The sequence below is a fragment of the Acinonyx jubatus genome, chromosome D3, assembly GCF_027475565.1.
Source record: "Acinonyx jubatus isolate Ajub_Pintada_27869175 chromosome D3, VMU_Ajub_asm_v1.0, whole genome shotgun sequence".
Lineage (NCBI taxonomy): Eukaryota > Metazoa > Chordata > Mammalia > Carnivora > Felidae > Acinonyx > Acinonyx jubatus.
In genome coordinates this window covers 32,262,812-32,289,792 of record NC_069392.1, presented here as the reverse complement: position 1 = coordinate 32,289,792, position 26,981 = coordinate 32,262,812, and the positions used below count along the sequence as shown (strand labels likewise).

General features: G+C 42.7%; 1 protein-coding gene across 7 annotated transcripts in view; it reads left to right on the top strand.

Moving 5' to 3' along the window:
• LOC106989609 (piezo-type mechanosensitive ion channel component 2) overlaps positions 1-26,981 on the top strand; it is a 462,833-nt gene that overhangs the window by 78,941 nt on the left and 356,911 nt on the right. For all 7 annotated transcript variants that reach the window (XR_008291831.1, XM_053206463.1, XM_053206461.1 and 4 more), the window contains exon 2: positions 5,035-5,130. Coding sequence is in view for 6 of the 7 variants with exons in the window: in XM_053206463.1 (XP_053062438.1) it covers positions 5,035-5,130 (96 nt within the window). In the remaining variant the exon portion in view is untranslated. The remainder of the gene's footprint in view (positions 1-5,034; positions 5,131-26,981) is intronic.

Genomic DNA, 26,981 nt, shown 5'->3' with positions numbered 1-26,981 from the left:
ACTCATGCTCTCTCTCTCTCTCTCTCTCTCTCTCTCTCTCTCTCTCTCAGTTTCAAAAAATAAACATTAAAAAAAAAAAAAAAAAGGAAATGTCATTCAGAGTCCCCAGCAGCTTGGGTGAGCTCCTGGATAGCAACTTTACACATAAAAAGTAAAGCAGGGAATTCACCTTGTTGGGCCACTATCATCAGTCAAATGGGATAATTTCAGACAAAAATAAATGAAGTTGGATTTTTAGAAGTAGCTTGATTTTTAAGTGTGGGTATCTCTTAATGCATACAAATTGCCTAGGTATGTAGCAGCTCAAACTATCTGAGAGTTGCTGGGAGTCAGGAACCCAGGTGTGGCTCCGCATGTGGTGCAGGCTGTCTCACAAGGCTGCAGTCAAGGTGGGGTGGGGGGTGGGGGTGAGATCACGGTCTCCAGATGAGCTGCCTCCAAGCTAACTCGAGTGGCTGTTGGCCGGAGAGGGCTGGCTTCTGGCTGGAGACTTCAGCCCCTTGCCACATGCCTGGTGAGCAAGGGGAGAGGCAGAGGGGCACTCAGAATAGAAGCCACCAAGTGGTAACAGGATACTTTTACTGTCTCTCTTCACGGGGAGTCACTGGCTCCAGCCCGTATTCAGAAGCAGGGGATTACATATGGGCATGACAACCAGGAGGTGGCCATTACAGGGGACCATTGTCCTTGTCCTCTCCTTAAGGTCTTCGGACTTAGCTGTGAATAGTGGTTACCAAAGGCTGTGACGCGAGACCCCAACAGCGGTCTCCTTTCTCCCCCTCCAAAGTCAGTCTTGGGGAATGTCCCCAGTGTACACATTTCCACTATGCATAATTGGAACCCGGACAGAGTGAGGTTATAAAACTGAGACAGCAAGACTGATACATGCAGAGCGTTTGTCATCCTGTGGAGGGAAGGCTCTGGCTCACTGAGCCCCTGACGGTTAACTGGGGACAGGATAGACAGGTGACGGCATGGAGCCATCGTGAGGCCGCGATGCTTCCTAATGATTGTGCAGGCTCGGGGACTAGACTCCCCGGCTCAATCCTCAGCCTGGTTACTTACCTGCGCTTCCTGGTTTTTCGTGTGTAGAGAGAGAGTAATAACAGTCCCTGTGAAAGGGGCATGGTAATCATATGGTCAGTGTGCATGGAGTGCACACGTCAGGGCTTGACACATAGCAAGCACATTTTTGTAAGCTATTATGAGACACATTCACAGCGGATAAGTCACTGTGAGTGCTCGTTAAAGTGAATTCTACTTGAGTTTTTCCCCCAGAAATACTCAGGAATGGGTAATTTTGCTGCACAATACTAATGAACATGGACAAAACCCCTAGGGTAGGGCTGAAAAGAAAGAAATGTTCCAGTTGTTTAAGTGTGTATTTTGTTTACGGTTGTGTAAATGTCAATTGTGATGTTTTTATTTAAATGTCCATTGTGGTGTGTTTCTGCTGCCGGGCAGGCTGCACACTTGGATAGCCTGCTTCTCTTTCTGGATGCCCTCACGTCTTTTCCATTCCATTTCATTCATTTATGCACTTTTCGTGATTCTCGTGGGTCTGAGCACCCCCTGTGCACGGGGCCCTGGAGACAGCAGAGGTGGTCACAGGCATCTGTACTGATGTGTGCGACGCTGAATGAGAAGTGACCTGGAAGAGGCACCAGGGGGTGAAATGCACCTGTTTGGGAGGCTGTGGACATGGGCGATGAGCCAGAGGAGGACACACGTAAGCCGTGTGGCAAGATGCTTGGTGGAGGAAGGATGGGAAGGTGTTGCGGTCGGAGGGAGGGGTGCGGGCGAAGCCTGCAGGCAGGAAGCAGCATATGGAGGGTAGTGGCTCTTTAGCTGGGCAGCGGCGCAGCACACAGGGTGTGAACTGAGGCACGGAGCCGCGGGCCTAGGCAGGAGCTGGGCTTGCAGCCTGGAACTGAGGGTGAGAACCGGCACAGAACTGACATCTCAGAGTGACAGCCAGTGTCTTCTGATCCCTTCCTTGCAAGGTGCACCCGGTCTGGCCCCATCCAGGACTCTGCTGGCACACTGGCATCCTGTGGGACACTCTGGGGCGGGTCACCCAGGCCGGGGCCGCTTCTGCTCCAAGTCCCCACCCCCCGGCACCCTCTCCCACGGAAGACTCGGTCAGCTGGCTCACCTGCCTCACCTACCCCCTTTCCCTGCTGACTTCCTCTTCACATAGTGCTTGTTTTCCACCGTTTCTGGTGGTTGACCTTGTGTTTGTTGTTCCTCATACGTCTCCTCACCAAAATGTGAGTTCCTAAAGGCAGAGGAGGATCTTTGGGGGTCCCGGCACATAGTACCCGCTCAATAAATATTTGTTAGCTGAATGAATAACCAAATATCTTTGAATTGTTTTTAAGGAGCTTCAACTGTGGATGAGAAATAAGAGACAGAAGGAAAAACAATCTAGAAAGCCAATTCAAGCATATGTTTTTATTCCTTTACATTGTCCCATTTATATATTTTCCTATCAGCCCCATCAATAGTGTGAAAGTTTATTCCTGCTTTGGGTCTTTCCATAAAGGAGATTAGGAATGTCAGTGATGGTGTAAACAGCTACAAATATGTGCGCGATTCTTTGGGAATGAAAAAGCAGGTTTTCTGAATTCCTCCTTTCCTTAGGATACCATCCCTCACTTTGCCCTACTGTGCTGCTGATTGCTGGACTCTAGAGTAAGCCACCAGAAGTGAGGGCTGGGGGCTGGCCTATGCCATGCTCCTGCTGTTCAAATTCTGTCTCAAGATCAGCCCTCCTGGATCTGGTCTCCCTGCGTGGGAACTATGTTTGTGAGTCCCAATGTGCATCCCACACTGGATTGTCCTGTGGTTCCAGATGCTCCACCCTCTGACCAAGGGCACCCAGGCCTTGCCCGTGCCATGTCTCCCCTACTCAATCCTCTCGGGGTCTCTTGACCCCCCCGGACTCCCCTTCTCGTTTCCTACTTCTTGGTTACAACAGTGCTTCTCTTGCATTTCCATGTGACGACCTCCTCCTTCAGAGACCTTCAAAGACATCCTTGCTGGTGATCAATTCATCTGTCTGTCATAGTGAACTTTTTCGTGAAAACTTGTTCTCTTGTGAAACTGGACCTTCCTGGATTTTCTCATGTCTGTCCTAAATTTTCTGCCGCTTTTTTTTCTTGCATACCTGCCAGTTTCCCCTCCATCTTTACCCCATATGCAGGCAGCAGTCGCGGCAGATGCTTCTGTCTTGTGTACATCTGTCCATTGCTCTTGCCTTGGGAGAATCTGTCCCTTCTTGTCATTTCTGCGAACACTTTGCTCAGGCTGCAGCTCCCTTTCCCCCTAGAGCCCTAAGCAAGGATGCTGTCCATGCTAACGACTGGCTGTTTCCATCTGGTCCCCACCCTGTGATTTAATTCTGTGAGTTTGTCTCAAGGTGAACTCATATTTTTTAAAGTTTGTTTATTTATTTTGAGAGAGAGAGAGAGAGAGAGAGAGAGAGAGAACAAACAGAGGAGCAGAAAGAGAGGGGGACAGAGGATCCGAAGCAGGCTCTGTGCTGACAGCAAAGAGCCCAGTGTGGGGCTCAAACTCACGAACCGTGCGGTCATGACCTGAGCCGAAGTTGGACACTTAACCAACTGAGCCACCCAGACGCCCCTAAACTTACCACTTCTTAAATCACTTTTCTCCATGGCAGTAATCCTCATCATTGCCTGGGTTACAAGCCTTGGAGTCACTGTTGTATAATTTCTCTTCACACCTCTCCATATTTATTTTACAAAATGCTTTTTTATTCCATCTGCTGCTTTTTAAACTTGCTGTCATCACTGCTCTGTCTGGAATCCTCATTTATTCCCCAATTACCACAACTTTTCAGTTTCACTCTCTCCCAGTCCAAATTTCTCACACAGTCACCAGATCATCATCATCATTATTATGATTATTATTATTATTATTTAATAGTAATAATTGTTATTATGGTTATGTACTAACATCAACTCCATAGTCCACTGCCTTCTATTTTCTCTCCTCCCAACTTTCATTCCAACATGTTTCCATCTGTGTAATCATTAAACAGATTTCCTCACCTCACAGGTTCATATTCAGTCCTTCTCGTCTTTAGTTTTTCTTTAGTCAGCCAGTAAATTTATTTCTTATTGCTATAATGTGCTCATTTTCTTTCTGCATGGAACACTGCACACTTTCTTCTCCCTGGATAATAATGAGGATGATACGATAAATGCTCATGTTTTTGAGGGCCTCCTGGGTATAAGACGCTGAGCCATAGGTATTATCATATTATATCTTTCTATTTATCCCTCATAATGAGTCAATGAGTTAGAGACAGTTATCATGTGTGCCTCACAGATGGGGAAATGGGAACCTGGAGAGCTAAGGCACGCACTGGAGCCAGTCGTTGGAGTTCTGTGTGTCCGATAAGCGATGCAGAAGAAGGAGCATAGGGTCGGGAGCCTGGCAGGTCTGAGCTTAATTCTAACTCGGTCAAATCCTAGTTGGGAGATTCAGGTGAGCAGTTGAGTCTTTCTGAGCCTGACTGTTCCTACTCATAAAATGAGGATTAAATGAGAAAATTTGTGTAAAGCCCTGCCATGGAGCGTTTACCAAATATCCTTCTGTTGTCTGTCTCTTCTGTCTCCTCTCTTCCATGGAAAAACCTTCCCCGCGCATCCCAAACCCTCCCCAATCCCATTGCCTCTATATTTCTGTAGCAATGTTAATTTCTCCAGCTTAACTTATGACTCATTTATGGACTGCCTTCATTCAGGTATGTGGGTGCTGCCTTCCTGGGTAGATTTTAAGGGCAGGGATCATGCGTTTTAATTCTGCATTTCTAATGGTGCTCGACAGAGTGAGGAACACAGAAGAAAGGCTGAATTTTTACTTCCTAATTGACTTATCTGCTTAGGTCGCCATTTGATCTAGCGACGGCTGATGCAGTCACCCACGCAGGCCCTGTGCACCCTGGTCCCATCAGCCTGCCATTGTTAATGACGCTCTCCCTCTCATTTCTCTTCCCAACCGCAGCGTGTGCGTTCCGGTACAATGGGCTCTCCTTTGTCTACCTCATCTACCTCTTGCTCATCCCCCTGTTCTCGGAACCAACAAAAGCAACGATGCAAGGTAAGAGACGTGTGCTGTTCTCTGCTGAGGTCGGAATGCATTTCGCTGGGCTTCTGGGTCTGTCTTTATCCGATACGAGAGATGCTGTCTGTGCGTCGTGCTGGTCCCGTTGGGAGCGGGCGTCAAGTGTTTGAGCAGCTGCAAGTTGAGTAGCGTGGAGCTGGTTGGTGACACGTTTTTGTCATTTACAGAGCTATCCTCCCCCACAAGTTCCCAAGTCGGTCTTCGTTGGTACGCTTGCAGTGTATCTGGAACATTCTGGCTGGTTAAGGTGAACTCAGGGTATTTTCAACAAAATAAGGCAGAGGGCAGAGCAACATTGGCACACGCTTTGCATATTGGATGGCTGGGGAGAATGTGGTGGCAAGTGGAAAGGAGGCAGAGCACCGTCTTAACATTTCCAAGCCACGTAGCAGGAGTACTTGTTAGGAGGCCGGGTCCCGGTCATGACTTGTTTATACATCAGCTAAGATCTCTTCCATATGCCTCAATCAAGTACTGGAAGAGAGTAATCTGAGTCTGGGGGAGGGTTTCTCAAGCATGTTGCTGCAAAATTTTGGATCCATTTCCCGTTGCCCTGCAAGAATCTGAAGGCATAGAAAAGAATGTGACGATTTCTTCTGAGGTTCAAATTAGGAGGCATGGTCTGCCTTCTGAGTTTCCATATTTGAAGTGCTTCCACAAGTATAAACATTAAACCACACCAGGTCAATTTTTCCAAACAATACCGTCAGAAATAAAGACTGTGCCCAGTGTCTCAGGTGAGATGGTTGTATATTAACATGGAAAAAAAAGGAAGTTGTGTTTGGCCCAACCAACAGGGTGGTGCGGGAAGGGCCATTGGTCACTGCCGCCAACTTATCAACTTGTGGTGAGTCTTCAGGAAAAGAGGTGACGACTTGGTGTATGCAGTACAGCAAATAATGGCTCTGTCTTTCCCGAACTATTGCATTTATAATGCATATTATGATTCTTCATCTGAATAGTGAGGACTGCAGCCGCCATGTTGACTTTCCTGCCTGAGGGAGAACAGGAGTAACCACTCTTGTTTTTTTTTTTTAAGTTTATATATTTATTTTGAGACAGAGAGCACATGAGAGTGGGAGAGGGGCAGAGAGAGAGAGAGAGAAAGAAAGAGAAAGAGAATCTCTCACTGACAGCCCAGAGCCCAATGTGGGGCTCGAACTGACGAACCGTGAGATCATGACCTAAACTGAAATCAAGAGTCAGATGCTTAACCGACTGAGCCACTCAGGTGCCCCCCTAAGTAAGGGCTCTTCGAAGTCACTTAAATCCTTACTACAACAAGTGACAAAGAGCTGGAGAAAAATGAGTGCAAGCATAATCCTTATCAAACCTCAAGATCCCTTTTTCAGGGGACCACACCCACTCTTGCCTCATTCCTACAGTTCAACATAAACGAAGACATTGAAACAGAGTAATTTCTGGCCTCAGAACCAAGGTTATAACATACAGGCAACTTGTATTTCATGGTTTGGCCTGGAGCTCATGTTTTAAAAAAAAAAAAAAAAAGGGGGTATCATACACATTCAGAAACAAGTGCTTTAAAAATGAGTACCTGGGGGCACCTGGCTGGCTCAGTCTGTTAAGCGTCTGACTTCGGGTCAGGTCATGATCTCATGGTTTGTGAGTTCAAGCCCCACGTCGGGCTGTGTGCTGAGAGCTCGGAGCCTGGAGCCTGCTTCTGATTCTGTGTCTCGCTCTCTCTCTGCCCTCCCCTGCTCGTACCCGTCTCTCTCTCTGTCTCTCAAAAATAAATAAACATTAAAAAAATAAAAAAGGAGTACCTGTATATGTTCAATTAAATGATCTGTTACTTTTATATCAAGGTATCTCCTTATGGTTTTATCTGAAAATCAGGTAACTGGAATTTTCTCCCTTCATACTTAGATGACAGTGCCTGGCTTTGCCTTCTTCCCAACTAACCAGCCCTGCTTTCTGTCGAGTTGCCTCAGTCTCTGCAGGGGTGGTCGTGCGACTATTTCAGAAGCGCGGGACAATCGGCCCAATGTTTCTACCTGGTGCACCAGGGACTGACACTGTCAGGAGGTGAAGCATGAAATCAAAAGCAAAAAGCAGTTCTTCTCTATGTAAAGAAATATCCCGAATTCACAAAATGTTGCAAGGTCGGTGCCCAGGCAAAGCATGATCAGCACGCACGTCTGCTGGTGCTGCTCCAAATGGGAGAGAGGGAGGCACTGGGCTTGAAACGGAAACCCACAGGCATCTGTGCAGTTCGTATAGGGAAGCACTGTTGTGAGTACTTTCCTCTTTCCTGCACTTCAGGACCAAGGAGCTAAGACACAGGACTGATATTCAGATACAGTGACCTCACTTATTTATCTGTTTGCTTGTTTGTTTATGGAGACACAGAGGGTCTCTAGGCGAGGATACCCCACATATTTTTTTCTGAACGTGCAGGGCTCACAATCCAGACATTTCTAAAGTCTGTGTTTGGAGATACGCACACTGGGCATTTCTGGCGGTGCGTGGTCGGGGACCTGCAAGCCGACGTGGCATAGACACAAGCAGTGGTGGGTCTGGCAGAGTGACCACAGTGTGGCTTTTCAGGAAGAGTCAGGCTCCGACATGCTCGGACCTCCAAATTCGCGTTCACCTCCGTTTCTCATGAATCGGTAGGAGAGCACGTTGTCAAACCGAAAGAACTGTCAGCAGCCTCTGTGCTGCCTGCTCGCAGACTGTCTGCCTGAAGCCACCAGTGAGTTTGGATTGCCCCCGGAGCCAAAGGCGTCTGCGCGCATTGCAGGGACCACGTAATGACGTGGACCCCCTAGACTGGAAGCATGGTGCTGACGTGTAAAAGTTACCGCGTGACCCCGTGCCCTGCATTTGGTCTGTTGGATTTCTTTCACTCTTGTGTGATTATGTTTCCTCTAAGTGTATCCATAGAGGGACAAGCAGGTGGAGAGTTTCAGGGTTGCAGCTTGGAGGGTGTTTCTGTGGCTTAGTTCCCGGCCTCACAATTTCGCGGGTTTGAGCCCCGCATCGGGCATCAGGCTCTGTGCTGACGGTGCGGAGCCTGCTTGGGATTCTCTCCCCCTCTCTCTGCCCCTCCCCTGCTCACACTGTCTCTGTCTCTCTCAAATAAATAAACTTAAAAAACTGTAAAAAAAAAAAAAAAAAGAGTCACCAGGGGTGTCTGGGTGGCTCGGCTGGTTAAGCGTCTGACTCTTGAGTTCGGCTCAGGTCATGATCTCGTGGTTCGTGAGTTTGAGCCCACATCGGTTTTGCACTGACTGCTTGGCACTTGCTTGGGATTCTCTCTCTCCCTCTCTCTGCCCTCTCCTGCTCATGCTTGCTCGTTCTCTCTCCCTCTCTCTCAAAATAAATAAACTTAAAAAAAAAAAAGAGCTAACAGAGGCTGGAGGACTATAGTCATTAGAAGATTATATAATTACATTATTGCAATATTGTGATGGGACTGGATTAGACTACAGTGGGGGGGAGGCAGGGGTGTCATGAGCAGAACTGGGACACAAGAGCCACCTGAGTGTCACTAGAACCACAGGAGGCAGTCAGGGGACCGATCTGTGCGGCCAGGCATGCCTGGCACTCTTACTAATAAGAGTCACGTGAGGCAAATGAGACAGTTCCATGTTCGTGGTCAGTGAACTACCCATAGCTTTTCAACTGTCAGGAGGGGTGGTGGAGGGGATCTTTCCCTTCAGTCTGTTTTCCACCAGACAAAACATCCCTAGTTACTTAAGAGTGATTTTTCCACCGCTCCATCCAGGTGGACTTGAGCTGGAGGCGCTTCCTCCTGTCAGAATCCCTCCTAAACTGCCATGTGCAGGAAGCTGAGGTGTAAGTTTGGAATCGCCTCTGAGGACTAGGCACCCCATTTCCCAGCTGTCAGGAGGCCTTGGAATTTCTCCCTGGGAGTTGATGTCTGAAGGGAGCTCTCTCTCCCCTCCAATTCCCCCCTCTCTCACTTTCTGTCTCTCTCTCTCTCTCTCTCTCTCTCTCACATACACACACACACACACACACACACATGGGTGTGCACACTCAGGCCATGGAGGACAGGCACCTTTCATCTGCCATAGGTCAGCGTGCAACTACTTACCTCAACAAGACCCTCACCCCTCTTCTTGCCCTTCGGATTTCCCAGGCAAGTCATATTTCAGAGCCGCTCCAGGCCCTGGGGTGTCTCTGGGAAGCCACTCTCACTAGGCTTGAAAATCTTTCTAAGATAGTTAATTCTCTCAGCTTCTCCACCATTCTGTTTCATATCCTCTTCGGGGGAAGGAACCACAGGTTGAGAACAAATGTCCTTTGCCATAGCATTCATTGGAAAGTGAGGGAGGCTTGGTTCCTCAGCTCTTTTAGGGTTGCCTCTGAAACTGAGCCAGAGTCCCATTTTAATGCATTTATTACCTGAGTCTCTTTCCCTTCTGACATGTAAACTTCAAGATGGGAAGGATTTTGCTGTTTTGTTTACTCCTGTATTTCCAGGTCACAGAAACAATGTCTGGTGTATAGTAAGGCAGTCAGTAAATATTTATGGAATGAATGAATGAGTGAATTTATACTCACACTTTCTCATTTTAGAAGCATTTATAAACATAGCTACGGTCTTATGCTTACCTCAGTCTCCATAATAGCAAACATCATAGAACAGTTTATTGTATATTTTCATCCCTCGGAGACAGAAGCTTAGGGTACAATGGGCCATGGGATTTTGCTATTTCAGACTTAATTGGGGTCAGAAGATCATGAGTAATTTAGTAAATCAAGATGTTTTATGCTCTTATAGGCATTTTATTTAAGCATATAATACTGTAGGAAGGAAAAGAAATCTTTTTCTGCTGTTTCCCTAACGGTGTGCTTTGCATTGGGATTGAGACTGCACTCCATTAAACACTAATATATAATTAGCTTCAAGTGGCTCATACATTTGAAGTCAAGGAGATACTAAGTTTTTTTTAAGTTTATGTATTTATTTTTGAGAGAGAGAGAGAGAGAGAGAGAGAGAGAGAGAGAGAGAGCAAGCATGAGTATGGGAGGGGCAGAAAGAGAGAGAGGGAGGGAGAAAGAGAGAATCCCAAGCAGGCTCCATGCTGCCAGCCCAGAGCCTGATACAGCTGAAACCCATGAGCTGTGAGGTCATGGCCTGAGGCGAAATCAAGATTTGGAGGCTTAACCAACTGATAAAGCCTTAACCAGGTGCCCCAAGATACTATGTTCTCTAACCAGACACAGATTCCCTATACCTTGTGGTGTATGGAGTATAACACGTCAGCCAATATGGTGGAAGAGTGTTTTGTTTGATTGGAATATAAGTAATAAAACATATTAGTTGCAGAAGAAGGCCATGGTAAATGCTCAGTGTATATTGGCTAATAATAATATTATTTTGAAGTACACTATTACTTTGAACATCAGAGCGAGAGAGTTTTAGAAATCCTAGCCTCATCTGGATGACCACCATCAATATTTACCTTGGGACTTTTCCAGTGCTCTCTCAATATCTCTAAGAATCACGTGATTTCCAATGTTTCTTGCTAAATCGTATTTGGGTCAAATAACCTGTTAATAGAAAGCCAATAGCACTGCCTACTTAGCACATATTATTTATGTGCATGAACTAGTTTAAGTCTCACAACGACATTTTGAAGTGGCTGCTGCTGTTATTAAAAACTGCTACCCCAAATCCTTGTACTGCAGATGGAGACTGAATTCCAGGTGGGTTGAGAATAAGCCCGAGGACACACAGGTGCCCTATGGGTGGCTGTGCTCTTAGCAACTATGTTGTTCTGACTCATGCCCCCGAGAGAGAACAAGGTCCTCTGGGGATTTGCGAGGGACAAGGGAAACCTAGTCACTTAATAAATACTTGTTGGCTGATAGATTACTAGGCTCCAGGTCTGGAGAGATCGTTTGAGTATATTTAAAGGAGGTATTTTAATTTGCATTGGTTCAGATTGATGACCTATGCCTTATGTTATATAGAACATATATCTTACGGTGACGGGTTATTTCTTTCAACAAATATGAATTCAAAGACTTCCCTTTGCAAAATACGATGTTTGAATTTGTGAAGGATAAAAAGAAGAATAAAGGGTTCTTCGCCTCTCAAACACATGGATATTATATATCTCATTGAATGAGAAATTATTCAATGATGCTGTCATCTCTCTAAATTCATCTCACACTGCTTTCCTGCAGTTGGCCTTAGGAGTAAGCTGGGTCTGATTTATGCAACATTTGGAGTCCCTTCAACGGTGGGGGGCGGGGTGGGGGGTGCTGGTGATGTAATTAGTCTTGTCAATTTTAAGAAAAGAGATAAAACCCTTGGGTGCCTGGGTGGCTCAGTCAGTTGAGCTTCTGACCTCAGCTCAGATTCATGAGTTTGAGCCCTGCATCGGGCTCTGTGCCGACAGCTCAGGGCCTGCAGCCTGCTTCGGATTCCATGTCTCCCTCTCTCTCTGCCCCTCCCCTGCTTGCTCTCTGTCTCTGTCTCTCTCTCAAAACTAATAAACATTGAAAAAAAATTTAAAAAAGAGATAAAACCCAGAATATTTAGTATAAACAAAATATCTTCAGGTCTCTCCTCATTATAAATGAGGATGTTTAAAGTTTATTTGAATGTGGGGCGCCTGAGTGGCTCAGTCGGTTAAGCGTCCAACTCTTGATTTCGACTCAGGTCACGACCTCACAATCCTGAGATTGAGCCCCGTGTCAGGCTTGAGCTGAGTGTAGAGCCTGCTTGGGATTCTCTCTCTCCCTCTCCCTCTGCACTCTCTTTTTCTCTCAAAAGGCATCAAAAACATAAAGTTTATTTGAATAAGAACACCGTTGTTGCTGCACACAAAGGACAAATACACACGGAACATCTTTCCATGATGAATATATGTGGATATAAGAATATATTACATGTAGGATATTGTTATCAAATGAGATACCCAGACGAGAAGGCAGCATCCTGAAGGAAGTAGCGATTAACTAGATTTACCCTGGAATCTTGACTACAATAGTAGGCAGTGCCTTCTTGACCCAGACCAGAGAGTTAGATGTCATATCTGGAGATGTCCTTGGAGGGAGGATGTTAATAACAGTAAAGGTAGCCAACTGTTATGTCACAGGGTCTATTGTAAGCACTCCCTATATAGTAACTCATTTGGTAAGAAGATAGAAAAATGATTTATTGAAAAGGGAGAACCTCCATTCTGGAATGAAAAGAAAAACCCACATTTATTGTGAACCGGATTATAAATCCACTTAACAAGCTAGGAATAGTCCATAGTGAGGTTCTCATATTACTCTTGTCTCCTCTTATTAAGGAATTGGTGGGGAGGCTACATTTGTGAGACTTAGATGCCTGTTCTCCTTCTGCCACCCCACCTCATCAAGCCTTTCCATGGGTCCTTCCCCACAAAACTGTGATAGAGTGAGTCCTTGCACGTACCTGGTCATAAATTCTTGGGTCTTGACTCTGTAAATGCTCCGGGTCCGGGGCGTCTTTCAGTTGGTTTTAATAAAAAGTTTTACATCTTTTCATTTACTCTGGATAAATAATAGTTCTGACATTAGAAGCATACATCTGGCCACAGTGTGAATTTGCTGTTCGCTGGAAATTGCTTCTGTCTGCTTGCTTGGTCCTGCCAGCAGGTGTTCTCTTGGGCTGCTGGATAAAAGGCTCTTATCTTAATAGTGTTATTCAGTTCATATAGTCACTTCCTTTTGGGGGCTCCATGATTAAGAATTCTCCAGCCCCCCACACACATACACACACACTAAGACATACGGAGATAATTGTTGTCGAAGGTGTATAATTCTCTCTAATGCCAAAGTTGTCTTCTTGTTTGAAGACCCATACTCATTCTGAGAGCCTTCTTCCCAAATGTTTGCCAAGATTGGGCACCCCTGTAGGAGGTGAGAACAGCACTCCCAGTGGTAGAGGCAAGGGAAGGACCTCGGGTGCCTGTGTGGATCTTTCTTAAGTTTTCTGTCTTCATTTATGATGGCTAGCTCCTCCTGCGGTAGGGGAAGCACAGGTAGTGGGTCCAGTCCTGTGCTAAGGCCAGATTGCCAGAGGAAAAACAGAACCACATGCTGCCAACCCTTTCGGGCTTTGCCTTCAAATATTTTTCAATACGTGGTTTGTGGAGGAGATTTTTATCTTCCCTGTGATCAAAGGAGTGAGTCCCTGAAATATCTTGTTTTTTTTTTTTTAATAAACTTTGCTTTGTTACTTTGAATAAGGTAACAGGTCCCCTGGTATATTTGCTTGCATTTACATGTGTAAGTTACAAAGAACGTATTTTTTTTTCCTCGTTGTTGGGATCTCTTTCAACATTTGGAAGGGGGATAGAATTAGAGAGGGTAGTAAAGGAGATGAGGCTTCACTGAACTTTGGTGACAGTGGTTAGCAGGCCAAGTTAACTTTTGTAAAGGATTGCCAAAGTTAATTTTAAAATGACAGGGGAGAAAAAGATATTTTCATCTATCCAGCTCTGAACAGGGGTCCCGCTTTAGGTGGAAATTGTACTAATCATACGGAGACTGCGTGTGTGTGTGTGTGTGTGTGTGTGTGTGTGTGTACGTGTGTAAAATAATCATCAAAAGGGCCTTATTCTGAGGTTCTCACCCAGGATGCACCTTACCAGAATCACTAACAGCACCCTGAGAAAAGAATGATGTTCAATTTTCCTCTATGAAGAGGCGAAGAGATCTGTTAACTTGTAAAAACATGTTTAGACGTCAGGGAGGAAATAGTAGCAGATATTTAAAACTGCTTGCATCTGGTTTTTGTTAAAAACACTGTTAGTCTTTATACCATTAGACTTATTATTACTATGTTTTATTATGTCATAATAAAGCAAAACCCAAGAAAATATTTAATTGAGTAAATTATTAGGTGTTTTACTATTAATATCTGCTCACCACCAAGAGGAATGCTAACAGAAATAACGAGATGCTTGTTTCTCGAACTTTTGAATGAATTAATTATAGGTCCTTTTTCGGGATGGTTCAGATGTAACATTCTTTTGTTTTAAATTTGGCAACCACTGCTCGGTCAGACAGAAGGACTTTCAGGAATACATGTAATTCTCAGCCCAGCAAGCATTGGATCATGTTGGTTTATGACTGGGGATAGGTTTTCAGAAATCCCAAACTCTTTCCTTTATTTGGCTCTGATATACCAAGCCTGTAATATGGCCTTAGCTGTTGTTCAGATGAGGTCCTGTCATTACAGGAAGGCAGTTTACCTGAATTGGTATCAGTTTGTTGATCTCATCTCCAAATTACTATTCTTTTGTTTATTCATTGGACAAACATGTACCACTGCCTACCCTGTCAGGCTTTGTACTGGATAGACTGTATTGGATAGACTGAGGTAAATGGTATGGGCTCTCTGTCCCCAGGATATAAATCCAGCTCTGCTATTTATTTAACTGTGTGGTCTTGGGCAAGGTCCTTAGATTATCAGCGTCCTTGTTTCCCCATATGTTGAGTCCTTGGCACCGGTCCTTCACACAATATTAAGAGATCTACCTGTAGGGGTCACGTGTCACGTACATGGGCACCTACTTATGCCATATATGCTGAACAGATGGATAAAGAGCTCTAGAAATCATAGCGCCTCTCCTACATTTTTTTTATTATAGTTGACATGCGTTGTTATATTAGTTTCAGGTGTACAACATGGTGATTCCACATTTATATGCATAATGATGTGATCACGTCAATCTAGCCACCATCTGTTACCACACAAAATCGTTAAAATATTATTAACTGTGTTCCCGTTCTGTACATTGCATCCCCATGACTTATTTATCTGATAAGCGGTAGTTTGTACTTTTCAATCCTCTTCCCCTGTTTCGCTTATCCCTTACCCTCCACCAGCAGCCACCAGATTGTTCTGTTTCTCTAGTCTGTTTCACATTCGTATTTTAGATTCCACGTATAAGTGAAATCATACCATATTTGTTTCTCTATGTCTGACATATTTTACTCAGCACGATATCCTCTAGGTCCATCCATGTTGTCACAAACGGCAAGATTTCATTCTTTTTATGGCTGAGGAATATTCCACTATATATCTTCTTAATCCATTCATCTATCAGTGGACACTTAGGTTGCTTCCATATCTTGGCTAAATAATGCTACAGTGACCATAAGGTGCATTTATTATTATTTTTCTTATTTAAAAAAAATTTTGTTAAGGTATTTATTTATTTTGAGACAGACAGAGAGCAAGTGGGGAGGAGCAGGGAGAGAGAGGGAGAGAGAGAATCTCAAACAGTCTCCATACTATCAGTGCAGAGCCCAATGTGGGGCCTGATCTCACAAACCATGGGAGCATGACCTGTGTTGAAATCAAGAGTCAGACATTTAACCGACTGAGCCACCCAGGCGCCCCCATAGGGTGCATTTATCTTTTTGAATTAATGTTTTCATTTTCTTTAGATAAATACCTAGAAGTGGAATTGCTGGATCATAAGGTAGTTCTAGTCTTATTTTTCTGAGGAACCTCCTTACTGTTTTCCACAGTGACTTTACCAATTTATATCCCCACCAACTCTGCACGAGGGTTCCCTCTTCTCCATGTACACACCAACAGATGACATCTCATTGTGGCTTTGATTTGCATTTCCCTGATAATTAGGAATATTGAACCTCTTTTCATGTGCCATCTATAGGTCCTCTTTGGAGAAATGTCTATTCAGGTCCTCTGCCCATTTTTAAATTGGATTATTTGATCTTTTGATACTGAGTTGTGTTAAGGATTTAACCCCTTATTGGTTGTATAATTTGCAAATATCTTCTCCCATTAAATAGGTTGCCTTTTTGTTTTGTTGATGGTTTGCTTTGCTGTGCAGATGCTTTTTAGTTTTATGTAGTCCCATTTATTCAGTTTCGCTTTTGTTGCCCTTGCCTGAGGAGACAGATCAAATATATATATATATTGTTAAGACTAATGTCCAAGAGATTACTGCCTATGGTTTCTTCTAGTATTTTAATTCTCTGGTCTTACAATTAAACCTTTAATCTATTTCGGGTTTATTTCTGTGTCTGGTATAGAAAATAGTCCAGTTTCATTCTTTTGCCTGGAGCCGTCCAGTTTTCCCAACACCATCTATTGATGAGTCTGTCTTTTCCCCAGTGTATATTCTTTCCTCCTTTGTTTTTTTTTTAATGTTTTTATTTATTTTTGAAGGAGAGAGGGAGACAGAGCATGAGCGGGTGAGGAGCAGAGAGAGAGGGAGACACAGAATCCGAAGCAGGCTCCAGGCTCTGAGCCGTCAGCAAAGAGCCCGACGCGGGGCTCGAACCAACAAACTGTGAAATCATGACCTGAGCCGAAGTCGGATGCTTAACCGATGGAGCCACCCAGGCGCCCCTCCTCCTTTATTGAAGATTAACTGACTGCATAAGTGTGGGTTTATTTCTGGGCTTTCTATATTGATCTATGTGTCTGGTTTTGTGCCATTATCATACAGTTTTGATTACCATAGCTTTGCAGTATAGTTCAAAGTCAGCAAGCATGATGCATGCACTTTGTTCTTCTTTCTCAGGATTGCTTTGGTTATTCAGGGTCTTTTGTGGTTCCATACAATATTTAGGATTATTCTAGTTTTGTGAAAAATTGACATTTTGATAGGGATGGCAGTAAATCTGTAGATTGCTTTTGGGTAGTACAGACATTTTAACAGCATTCGTTCTTCCAGTCCATGAGCATGGAATATCTTTCCATTTATCTTCGATTTCTTTCATCAGTGTCTTATAGTTTTCAGAGCACAGGTCTTTCACCTTCTTGCTTAAATTTATTCCTACATATTCTATTCTTCTTGATGCAATTGTAAATTAGATTGATTTTAAAATTTCTTTTTATGATAGTTTATTAGTTTATAGAAATGCAGAATTAATGTATATTAATTTTTTTAAAAAATTAATGTTTATTTTTGAGACAGAGACAGAGCAGGGGAGGGGCAGAGAGAGAGGGAGACACGGGATCTGAAGCAGGTTCCAGACTCTGAGCTGTCAGCACAGAGCCCAAAATGGGGTTTGAACTCACGAACTGCAAGATTATGACCTGAGCTGAAGTCAGATGCTTAACTGACTGAACCACCCAGGCGCCCCAATACATATTAATTTTTTAAATAAAAATATTTATTTATTTCTGAGAAAGAGAGAGAGAGAGCGTGCACACGGCAGAGGTGGGGGGGACAGAAGATCCAAAGTGGGCTCTGCACTGACAAGCAAAGAACCTGACATAGGGCTGAAACTCCCAAACCGTGAGATCATGACCTGAGCCAAAGTCAGATGCTTAACCGACTGAGCCACCCAGGTGCCCAATGTATATTAATTTTGTATTGTGTAACTTTACTGAATTCATTTATTAGTTCGAATGGTTTTTCTGGTGAAGTCTTTAGGTTTTTTTCTATATATAGTCTCCTGTCTTCTGAAAATAGTGACAGTTTTACTATTTTCAACTTGAATGCCTTTTATTTCTTTTTCTTGTCTCATTGCTGTAGCTAGGACTTCCAATGCCATGCTGAATACAAGTGGCAAGGGTGGACACCCTTGTCCTGTTCCCAAGCTTAGAGGAAAAGCTTTCAGCTTTTCACCATTGAGTATGATGTTAGCTGTGGGATTTTCATACGTGTCCTTTATTATTCTGAGGTGTGTTCCCTCTATATGCACTTTGTTGAGGTGTTTTTTTTTTTAGCATAAGTAGATGTTGACCTTCATAAAATGCTTTTTTTCTATCTATTGAAACAATAATACAGTTTTTATCTTTTTTGTTTGTTTGGTAAGGTGGTTTGCTAATTGGTTTGCTAATATCTTGTTGAGAATTTTGTTTTGCATCCATGTTCATCAGGGATATTGGCCTGTAATTTTACTTTTTTGTCATGTCTTTTTCTGGTTTTGATATCACAGAATTGCTGGCCTCATAGAAGAAGTTTGGAAGCATTCCTTTCTCTTAATTTTTTTGGGATAGTTTGGGAAGAATAGCTATTAACTCTTCGTTAAGTGTTTGGTAGAATTTGCCTATGAAGCTATCTGGTCTAGGACTTTTATTTGTTGGGAGGTTTTTGATTATGGATTCAATTTCATTACTAGTATTTGGTCTGTTAATATTTTATATTATTTCTTGATTCAGTCTTAGATTATATGTTTCTATAAATTTATCCATTTCTTCCAGCTTGTCCATTTATTGGTAAATAATCGTTTGTGGTAGTCTTTTATGATCCTTTGTATTTCTGTGGTAGCAGATGTAACTTCTCTTTCATTTATGATTTTATTCGGGACCTTTCTATTTTTTCCTGATAAACTTACAGTAAAGGTGGTACATTAGCCACCTACACAGTTAGTATGAAGGCTCAAAGATAAAAGTAGTCAAATCATCTATATATACAATAACCAGTCTAGGGATACACAAAATAATAAGATGTAAAATACAACATGAGAACCAAACATAGGAGGTGGGAGTAAAAATGTAATTGCTTTTATAATGTGTTTGAACTTAAGCCACCATCAACTTAAAATAGACTGCTCTATACATAGATACACAAAGACTAAAGAAAAAGGAATACGAACATAACCCTAAGGAAAGGCACCAGATCACAAGGGAAAAGAGCGTGAAAAGAAGAAAGGAACAGAGAAGAACTACAGAAGAACCAGAAAATGATCAACAAAACGGCAATAAGTACAAATCTGTGAGTTGTTTTTATCAGTAGTAAGTGTAAATGCACTCAGTGCTCCCATCAAAAGATGTGGGGTGGTTGAGTAAAAAAAAAAAAAAAAAAAAAAAAAGACTTGTCTTTGTGCTGCCTGCAAGAGACTCACTTCAGATTTAAGGATGCACACAGACTAAAAATAAAGGGATGGAAAAAGATATTCCACACAAGTGGAAATGAGAATATAGTCCTATCAAACAAAATAGACTTTAAAAGAAAGACAGTAACAAGAAACGAAGAAGGCATTCTATAATGATAAAGTGGTCAATCCAAGAAAGGACCTAACATTTGTAAAATTTATGCACCCCACATAAGAGTGCCTAACTATATAAACAACTAATATCAGACATAACATGAGATGTTGATAGTAATACAATAATACTAAGGGACTTTAGTAACCCACTTGTATCAATGGAAAGATCAACCAGACAGAAAACTGATAAGGCAACATCAGTCTTAACACATTAGGCCAGAGGGATTTAATAGATACTCACAGAACATTCTATACACAAGTAGCAGAATACACATTCTTCTCAGCTGTACATGGTACATTTTCCAGGATAGAGCACATGGTAAGCCCTAAAAGAAGTCTCCATAGATTAAAAAAGATTGAAATCATGTCAAGCATCTTATCTGACCACAACAGTATGAAACCAGAAATCAGTTACACAAAAACAAAAAATGAACCAACAAAAAACATCTGGAAGAAACACAAACAGGTGGAGGCTGAAAAATATGCTACTAAATGCTACCAGTGGGCAATGAAGAAGTCAAAGGGGGAAGTCAAAAAATACTTTGAGACAAAGTAAATGGAAACACAACAGTTCAAAATCTTTGGGGTGCAGCAGAAACAGTTCTGGGAGGGAAGTTTATAACAATACAGGCCTACCTGAGGGAATAAGAAGAATCTCAAATCTAACCTTCCATCTAAAGAAACTAGAAAAGTGAAAACAAACAAAACACAAACTAAGTGGAAGGAAGGAAATAATAAAATTCAGAGAGGAAATAAGTGAAATAGAGACTGAAAAAAAAAACCAGTAGAAAATATCAGTGAAACTAAGAGCTGGTTCTTTGAAAAGGTAAGGAAAATTGATAAACTTTTAGACAGACTCACCAAGAAAAAGAGAGGGATGGGGTGCCTGGGTGGATCAATCGGTTAGGCATCCGACTTCAGCTCAGGTCATGATCTCACAGTTTGTGAGTTCGAGCCCCGCGTCGGGCTCTGTGCTGACAGCTCAGAGCCTGGAGCCTGCTTCAGATTCTGTGTCTCCCTCTCTTTCTGCCCCTCCCCTGCTCATGCTCTGTCTCTCTCTGTCTCAAAAATAAATAAAAAAATTAAAAAAAGAGAGAGAAAGGGAGCACACCTCCTCTAACTGTTACAATTTATTTTCCCTTTGAACATGTTCAACTGATTTAATATGCTTATGTATGTATTTTGAGTCAGTTTCTTTCAGTTTAGAAGTTGGCTTACTTCAAAGACTGGACAAGACTAATTTCTGTTTGATTCATTTGTTAGGGAGTCTGGACTTTACCTCCTGTGTGACTATTTCTCTTAACCCACCTGTGTTTGCATAGATTTATACAAAATAACCTTTTGAGATAAAAACTTACTTTTAACTTTTAAAAGTTTACTATATGCCAGAAAACTCTCCCAAGTTTTCTAGACAGTACTCATTTAATTCTTATAACTCCCTTATGAGATAGGTGTTAGTATTACTGTATTTTATGGATAAGGAAACCGAGAAACACACAGAGGTTCATGAATAATTCTTGAAATGAACAAGTTGTAAATTGATTAAAGGAGTGAGAGCGTCTAGTATAAATAATTCAGTTACCTACATGGACATTTCCCTCATTGGACTATATGATAAAATTAATACGAAGTGAAAATAAAACTCCATATAGATTTTGCATGTTGTCTTATTGCTTTATGACAATGTAAGTGGACAGTTGTACTGTAAACCACTTTTTACTGTATTTCTTCAGCATTAAGCAGAAAGAATATACGGAGGATATTGATACAAAATATGCGTTAATTTTGCTTGTTCACTGAATAAGCATTATTGAGTGTCTGAAGTGGGCCAGGCATTCAACTTGGCACGAGAGCCACCAGTAACCGAAAACACTGGTTCTTTTAATCTTATAGCTTACCATTTGGTTCTCCCTCATTCCCTTCTCTCTTTCCTGCCTCCATCCTATCCTTACTCTCTCCATTTAAAAAAAAAAATAATGTTTATTTATTTTTGAGAGAGAGAGAGAGACAGAGCATGAGTAGGGGCGGGGCAGAGAGAGGAGACAGAATCTGAAGCAGGCTCCAGGCTCTGAGCTGTCAGCACAGAGCCCGATGCGGGGCTCGAACTCACGGACCACGAGATCATGACCTGAGCCGAAGTCGGACGCTTAACCTGCTGTGCCACCCAGATGCCCCACTCTCTCCATTTTTTAAAATTAATTTTTCCTAAATATATTTTCTGCATTTCCACTTGCCAATACTATGTGCATGTAAGGAGCATTTGGGGAAAGCCACCAGCAGCCTCTTCGGTGGCCTGGAGACAGAGCTGTCAAGCTGTGACAAGTGGCACATGGTGCTCGGCATACTGCCTCTGCAGGTGGCAACGGCTGGGCTGGCCTGCAGTCCCTTTCCAGAGCTCCAGACCTGAAGGCCAAGACTCTGTGGGCATTTAGGTATCAAGGATTGCATGCGTGTATTCTGGAGTGGTTTCAGATCATTAAGATAGCCTCTTTCTTTTTTTCTCTACAACTGGCTCGTCATGATCAGTGCTACAGGATCCCTTGACAATTGGGTGCAAAGGATTGTCACCCTCATGGATCAACTTCTTCATTGTCTATCACACTCCTTTGGGTTTAATGGCATCTGCAAATTGAAAGTTGCTCTTTTAAAATGCAAGGACACCCGGCAAGGTAGGGCTCCTGTAGTCCGTGGGGAATGCCTTAACTCTCCTTGGAGTGGATCTGTAGTGCTCTGCCCAGGTTCCCCCATCCCTCCCTCTGAGAGCAAGGATGGCAATCATGAGAGACATCACAGAGTAGGTGACCCTGGGGCAGGGCTGGTGGGGAGACACGGGTTGGGAAACGGCATCTCAGAGTGCTTATACAGGCTGTGATCCACACGGGCTCTGGCCAAGAGGACTTGTAAAGGCTGAATTCTGGCCCCTGTTTTGCTGACCCCCAAAATACTAGTCTAGTGCAAAATCACTTGCTTCCAGAGGAATGAGTCCTATGGGTGAGCTAAGAATGAGAAAAAAAGTAGGAGAGCACACCGCAGACACATTTTAGAGCAAAGCACAGTTTTCCTGAAGGTGAGCCCTATCTCACTCAAAACGATCCTATAAATGCTCGCTCCTAACTTCTTCAGCATTCTTGAGAAACACCATGACATGGCAGGACATCGTGCAGCCCTCAGTCTGTAAGGTTCCTGCCTCCGCCTCCGTGGAGCAACCTCGGTGTGCAGGTCCCAGAACTAAAGGGTTGACATGATCCATCGCTGCTCTATCACATACTGAGAGTTAGTAAGCGGTCAGGTTGTTAAGAGCAGCAGAGCCAGAATGAGCACAGAGAGTGGCCAATGGTAAGGCAAGGTCCTTGCAGAGGTGAGTAATGGGCAACAAAGTTGCAGGATGAGGGTCTTCTGGATGGTGTGATCTGTTACCACCTGGCACCCTTTCTTTGGTCCGCAGTTGCCTGCCAGCAGACTGTGCAATAGGTGAGGATTAATTATCTATTTACTGCCATGTTCATTCAACGCCCAGGTTATTAGAGAGGTATGATCAAAGACGCAGGCTTTGAAGGCTACTTTTTCATAAAAACAAGGGTTTAGCAAACACTTGTCCATCTGAGTGAGCTGAAAACAGTGACAAGGTGCTGACTGGGCTGCATCTGTCTTTGTATAACAGGCGCTGGTTTTATCGTTCAGCCATATGTGGCTCATCAAATATTCAGCAGCTAGGGCTTTTACAAAGGCTTTTTATACTCTCGTGCACATGCAGCAGGTAATAAGGACACTCGGCTTCTGAAAGCTATGCTTGGCTTTTTTGTTTGAGTACCAGCTCGTTGGAAGGAGGGAGGGGATTGGGGAATGGTTACCTGGGAAGTTTAAAAATATTTGTGATCCAGGGTTTTTGCGGATTTTTTCTTATACTTTGTAACATCCTAACACAATCTGAGTGAACAATCCCCTCCATTTATTCATGGGACGATCTATTATAGGAAGATAGAACTATATTGAATGGCAGGGCAAGATTGTAGTGTTGGTTGATTGATTGATTTCATCTGACAAATATTGTTGAGGCAGTTACTTTTTGAAAATCCTATGTTAAGAACGAGAAATACAACTGTAAGCAATATAAACCATAGCCCTGTAATCCAGAACTTTACTGTCTAGTTAGTGATCCTCAAAGGTAAGTTTTTTATTTAGAAAATGTTCTAGAGTCTAGAGCTTCTTATCACTCGAAGATTCTGTGTTTGTGAATTCACCTACCTGCTAAAATTTATTTGTAATGCCAGAATGATGCTCGTAGTGCTTTCATGGTCATTCGTGGACGTGTGCAGAGTGGCAGAAACTTGGAGTCACCCACCATGAGTGTTTCCAGTTGGGGAAGAGCAAGGTGAAACTCTTCCTGCTTTAGCTCCCATTTGGTAAACGAGGGTCCTTTTTGCAGTCTATTTAGTGCCCCATTTTCCACATTTTGTCCTTTTTGTTGGTGATTTTGCTGTTTAAAATGCTCCCCTCACCCCTGCACAAACCAGAAGAGACTCTTAAACAGAGAACAAACTGAGGGTTACTGGAGGAGTGTTGGGTGGGAGATGGGCTAAATGGGGCATTAAGAAGGGCACTTGTTGTTTTGAGCACTGGGTGTTATACATAAGGGATGAGTCACTAAGTTCTACTCCTGAAATCATTATTACACTACATGTTAGCTAACTTGGATTAAAATAAAATTAAAAAGTTAAAAATAAAATGGCCCCCTAGCATAGTGCTAAAGTGCTGCCTAGTGTTCCCAAGTACAAGAAGGATGTGAGGTGCCCTATGGAGAAACTACATTTATCAGGAAGGTTTTGTTTCGGCATGAGTCATAGTGCTGTTGGCCATGAGTTTGATGTTAATGAATCAACCTTATATATTGAATAATGTGTCTTTAAACAGGCACACACATAAAACAAGGTTATATATTGATTGGTTGATGAAAATATTGTAACCAGGAACCTAACCCTATTTTTCCCCTGGGAGCAATGGTTCAGTATTCTGCAATTCAGTGTTCATGGAGGCATTATGGAACGCAGCTGCCTCGAATAACAAGAATTAATTGTATACGTTTACACTAGAATGTGAAGGTTAGGGTTATAGTGATACAGAGCTTCAAGTAGGAGAGTAGAACTATCATATTGTTTGAAACGGATTTCTTAAAACGTTGCAGTTAGAATTTTCTTTAAGGTGAGTTATGTTATGACAGCTTGGAAAATAGTGTGGCTGAGGAAAGCCTCTATGAAGTTGTTACAACTTCCTGTTTGTTGAGGAGTTCTCTGTTTGGTTTGCAATTAACTGTGTCTTTTCTGAATTTTTTTTTTTCTTAAAGGCCTGGAATTTTAAACTTGAGACATAGATCTATCTCTGGGAGTGTGGCACTATGTGAGATATGTGTTATCCTTACAAGATGGGGTGTAGAGGAGGGATGTGAAAGAAGCTTGCAATTCCAAAATTTTCAATGTTTAAATTCTCCATTAATTTAATAATATTTGTTTTTACATTTCACAAAGATTTTTTTTTACTTTTTAAATTTCTATAACATTCACAACAATATCCTAAAAGATTGGTATTATTATCTTCCCACTTTACAAATGAGGAATAGGTTCAGGTTAATTTGCCTCTGTGTGTGTGTGTGTGTGTGTGTGTGTGTGTGTGTGTAATTTTTCTTCTAATATTTCAATCCCCATTTGTGGATCTAATATGTGTGAAAAGATAATGTCAGGACTAGTGTGTTGATGAGACCATTTTCACTAACAATGGTATTATTTTCAAACATATCAGTAAGCTGTTTATGAAGAATATAGGAAGGCAGAAAATGGGTACTTACACCCCATGAATTTCATGAATGTTTCTTAATTCTTGGTTCTTGCATAATGTATAGGTTTGTTCTTTCTCTTGAAACTTCTGTCTTGCCTACACAGAGGAAAAATGTCCAAAAAACAAGCAAATTATCTATAGTCCATACATGCGTACATAATATGAAACATTATGATTACTAGGTAAAATGCAGTATGGACAGTTACTTTTGAATATTAGATAAATAACCACCAACATTTTAGTATAATTTTTCCTAAATCACACGAAATGTATACTTAATAGTACAAAATTAAATTATTCGCTTTTATTTGAAATTCAAATTTAACTGGACTCCTTGCATCTTTATTTGCTAAATCTGGTGACCTTAATGATAAGTGTGTGTGTGTGTGTGTGTGTGTGTGTGTGTGTGTGTGTGCGCGCGCGCTGTGTGTGTGAAAAGGAAGGAGATATTCCCTACTTTTTCAGATCACCATTCTCTTGACTCAGTATGGGCTTTATACAGTAAGCATTTGTTAACTTGGCTTTTCAATTTAACGCAAAATGTTGATTTACTCAATCAACTGTTTATTTGTAGCCTGTTAACAACAAAACAGATTGGAAATTTCATCAGGCTGGGATTATAGTTAGCTGATTCAACATGTATCTAGAATAGCCCCGTTTATATGCCAAAACACTTTTTTGATAATTTTTGGAGAGTCAGAGCCCGCTTACTGATAAAGCTAAAACTTAAAGTTATCAGAAGAAGACTCTAAAGAAGGATTTTTCTATATCTTAACTATAAATTTCATTCAACTGAGGAGGCTGATGAGGGTCCCTGAAGTGCCTCCATGTTACAGTTAATTTCCGGCATTCCTCTTCCCATCTCTCACAGCTGTATGATAACATCCAGGTGTATCCTTCGTCAAACACACGCATCCTGCTGACCGTAACAGGTGACTTTCTGATAGCCTCCTCTCAGGCCATCAGGAGGTCTGTTTCATCTCCGTCCCTACCCTCCAGATTGCTAACAAACCCATTCCGGGTAGGACTATGTCCAGGTTATCATTGTTCTGTGGACAAGCCACTGAGTAATCATGGGTGGTGTTTGTTCACAATCTGGCGAGCGTTGGAATGCTTTTATTGGTGAAACAGCAGAACTTCCTTTTCCCACACTGGCTATCTGACACTTGGCCCCACAAGGGTCAGTGGGGGCTGTGCATACAAAGTGCACATGGTCAGTGCCCCTGGCCAGGAGGCATATGTGTGTGCGGGATGCTGACCCTGTGTGACTGGCCTGTGAAGGATGGGAGTCCTCCTGAGATCGGAGGGGACAACAGATGGTTGAGGCTGCCCCCCAGGGTCTGTCCTTCCCGTAGCCTTCTCTCTGGTGTACATTTCTTAGCATCTTGCCTTGTCAGGGAGAGGTTTCTTCTTGGCCTGAATGAGAACACGATTTGTAACTCTCAGGAGAGAGATGGTTACAGGGTGCTCCATGTTGCCTCCCCCCAAAACACTGCTAAAAGAAAGCATCTTTCCTAGAGAGAACACTTGGCCTTTATGAGTAGTAGGAACTAGATGTCATGGAGACAAGATGGCAGCCAGGACCTTGGATAAAATGGCCATCTGGAGAAAGATAGGTGGGACATGGCTATAATCGGTGAAGAGACACTAATTCTGTTCAGCTCCAGGTATCATTTTTGACATTGCTGGGTTTTGCCGAGTGGCACTATAGACATTCAGTGAGCGGATGTTACCCCGTTGGAGAATTGGATGGAGTAGCAGGCAGATTAGTTCCTCACAGGACTCTATACTTAATTTTCCAAATTGCACAGCATTGTATTGAAGCAGCGCTGATTTGTGATGTTTTCTCATGTTAAGAAGGTCCATACAGTTGACATCGCAGAAAAATGGTGAACATGTTTAGTCTAAACGCAAAATGGCCACAGATGTGGGGAGCTAATATGGTAAAATAAACAATGACTAACATCGTGATTTCCTCCGGTTCCAACTATTTAGTTTAAGAACCCACTGACCTTTAGAAACAATGAGAGTGGCTGTCG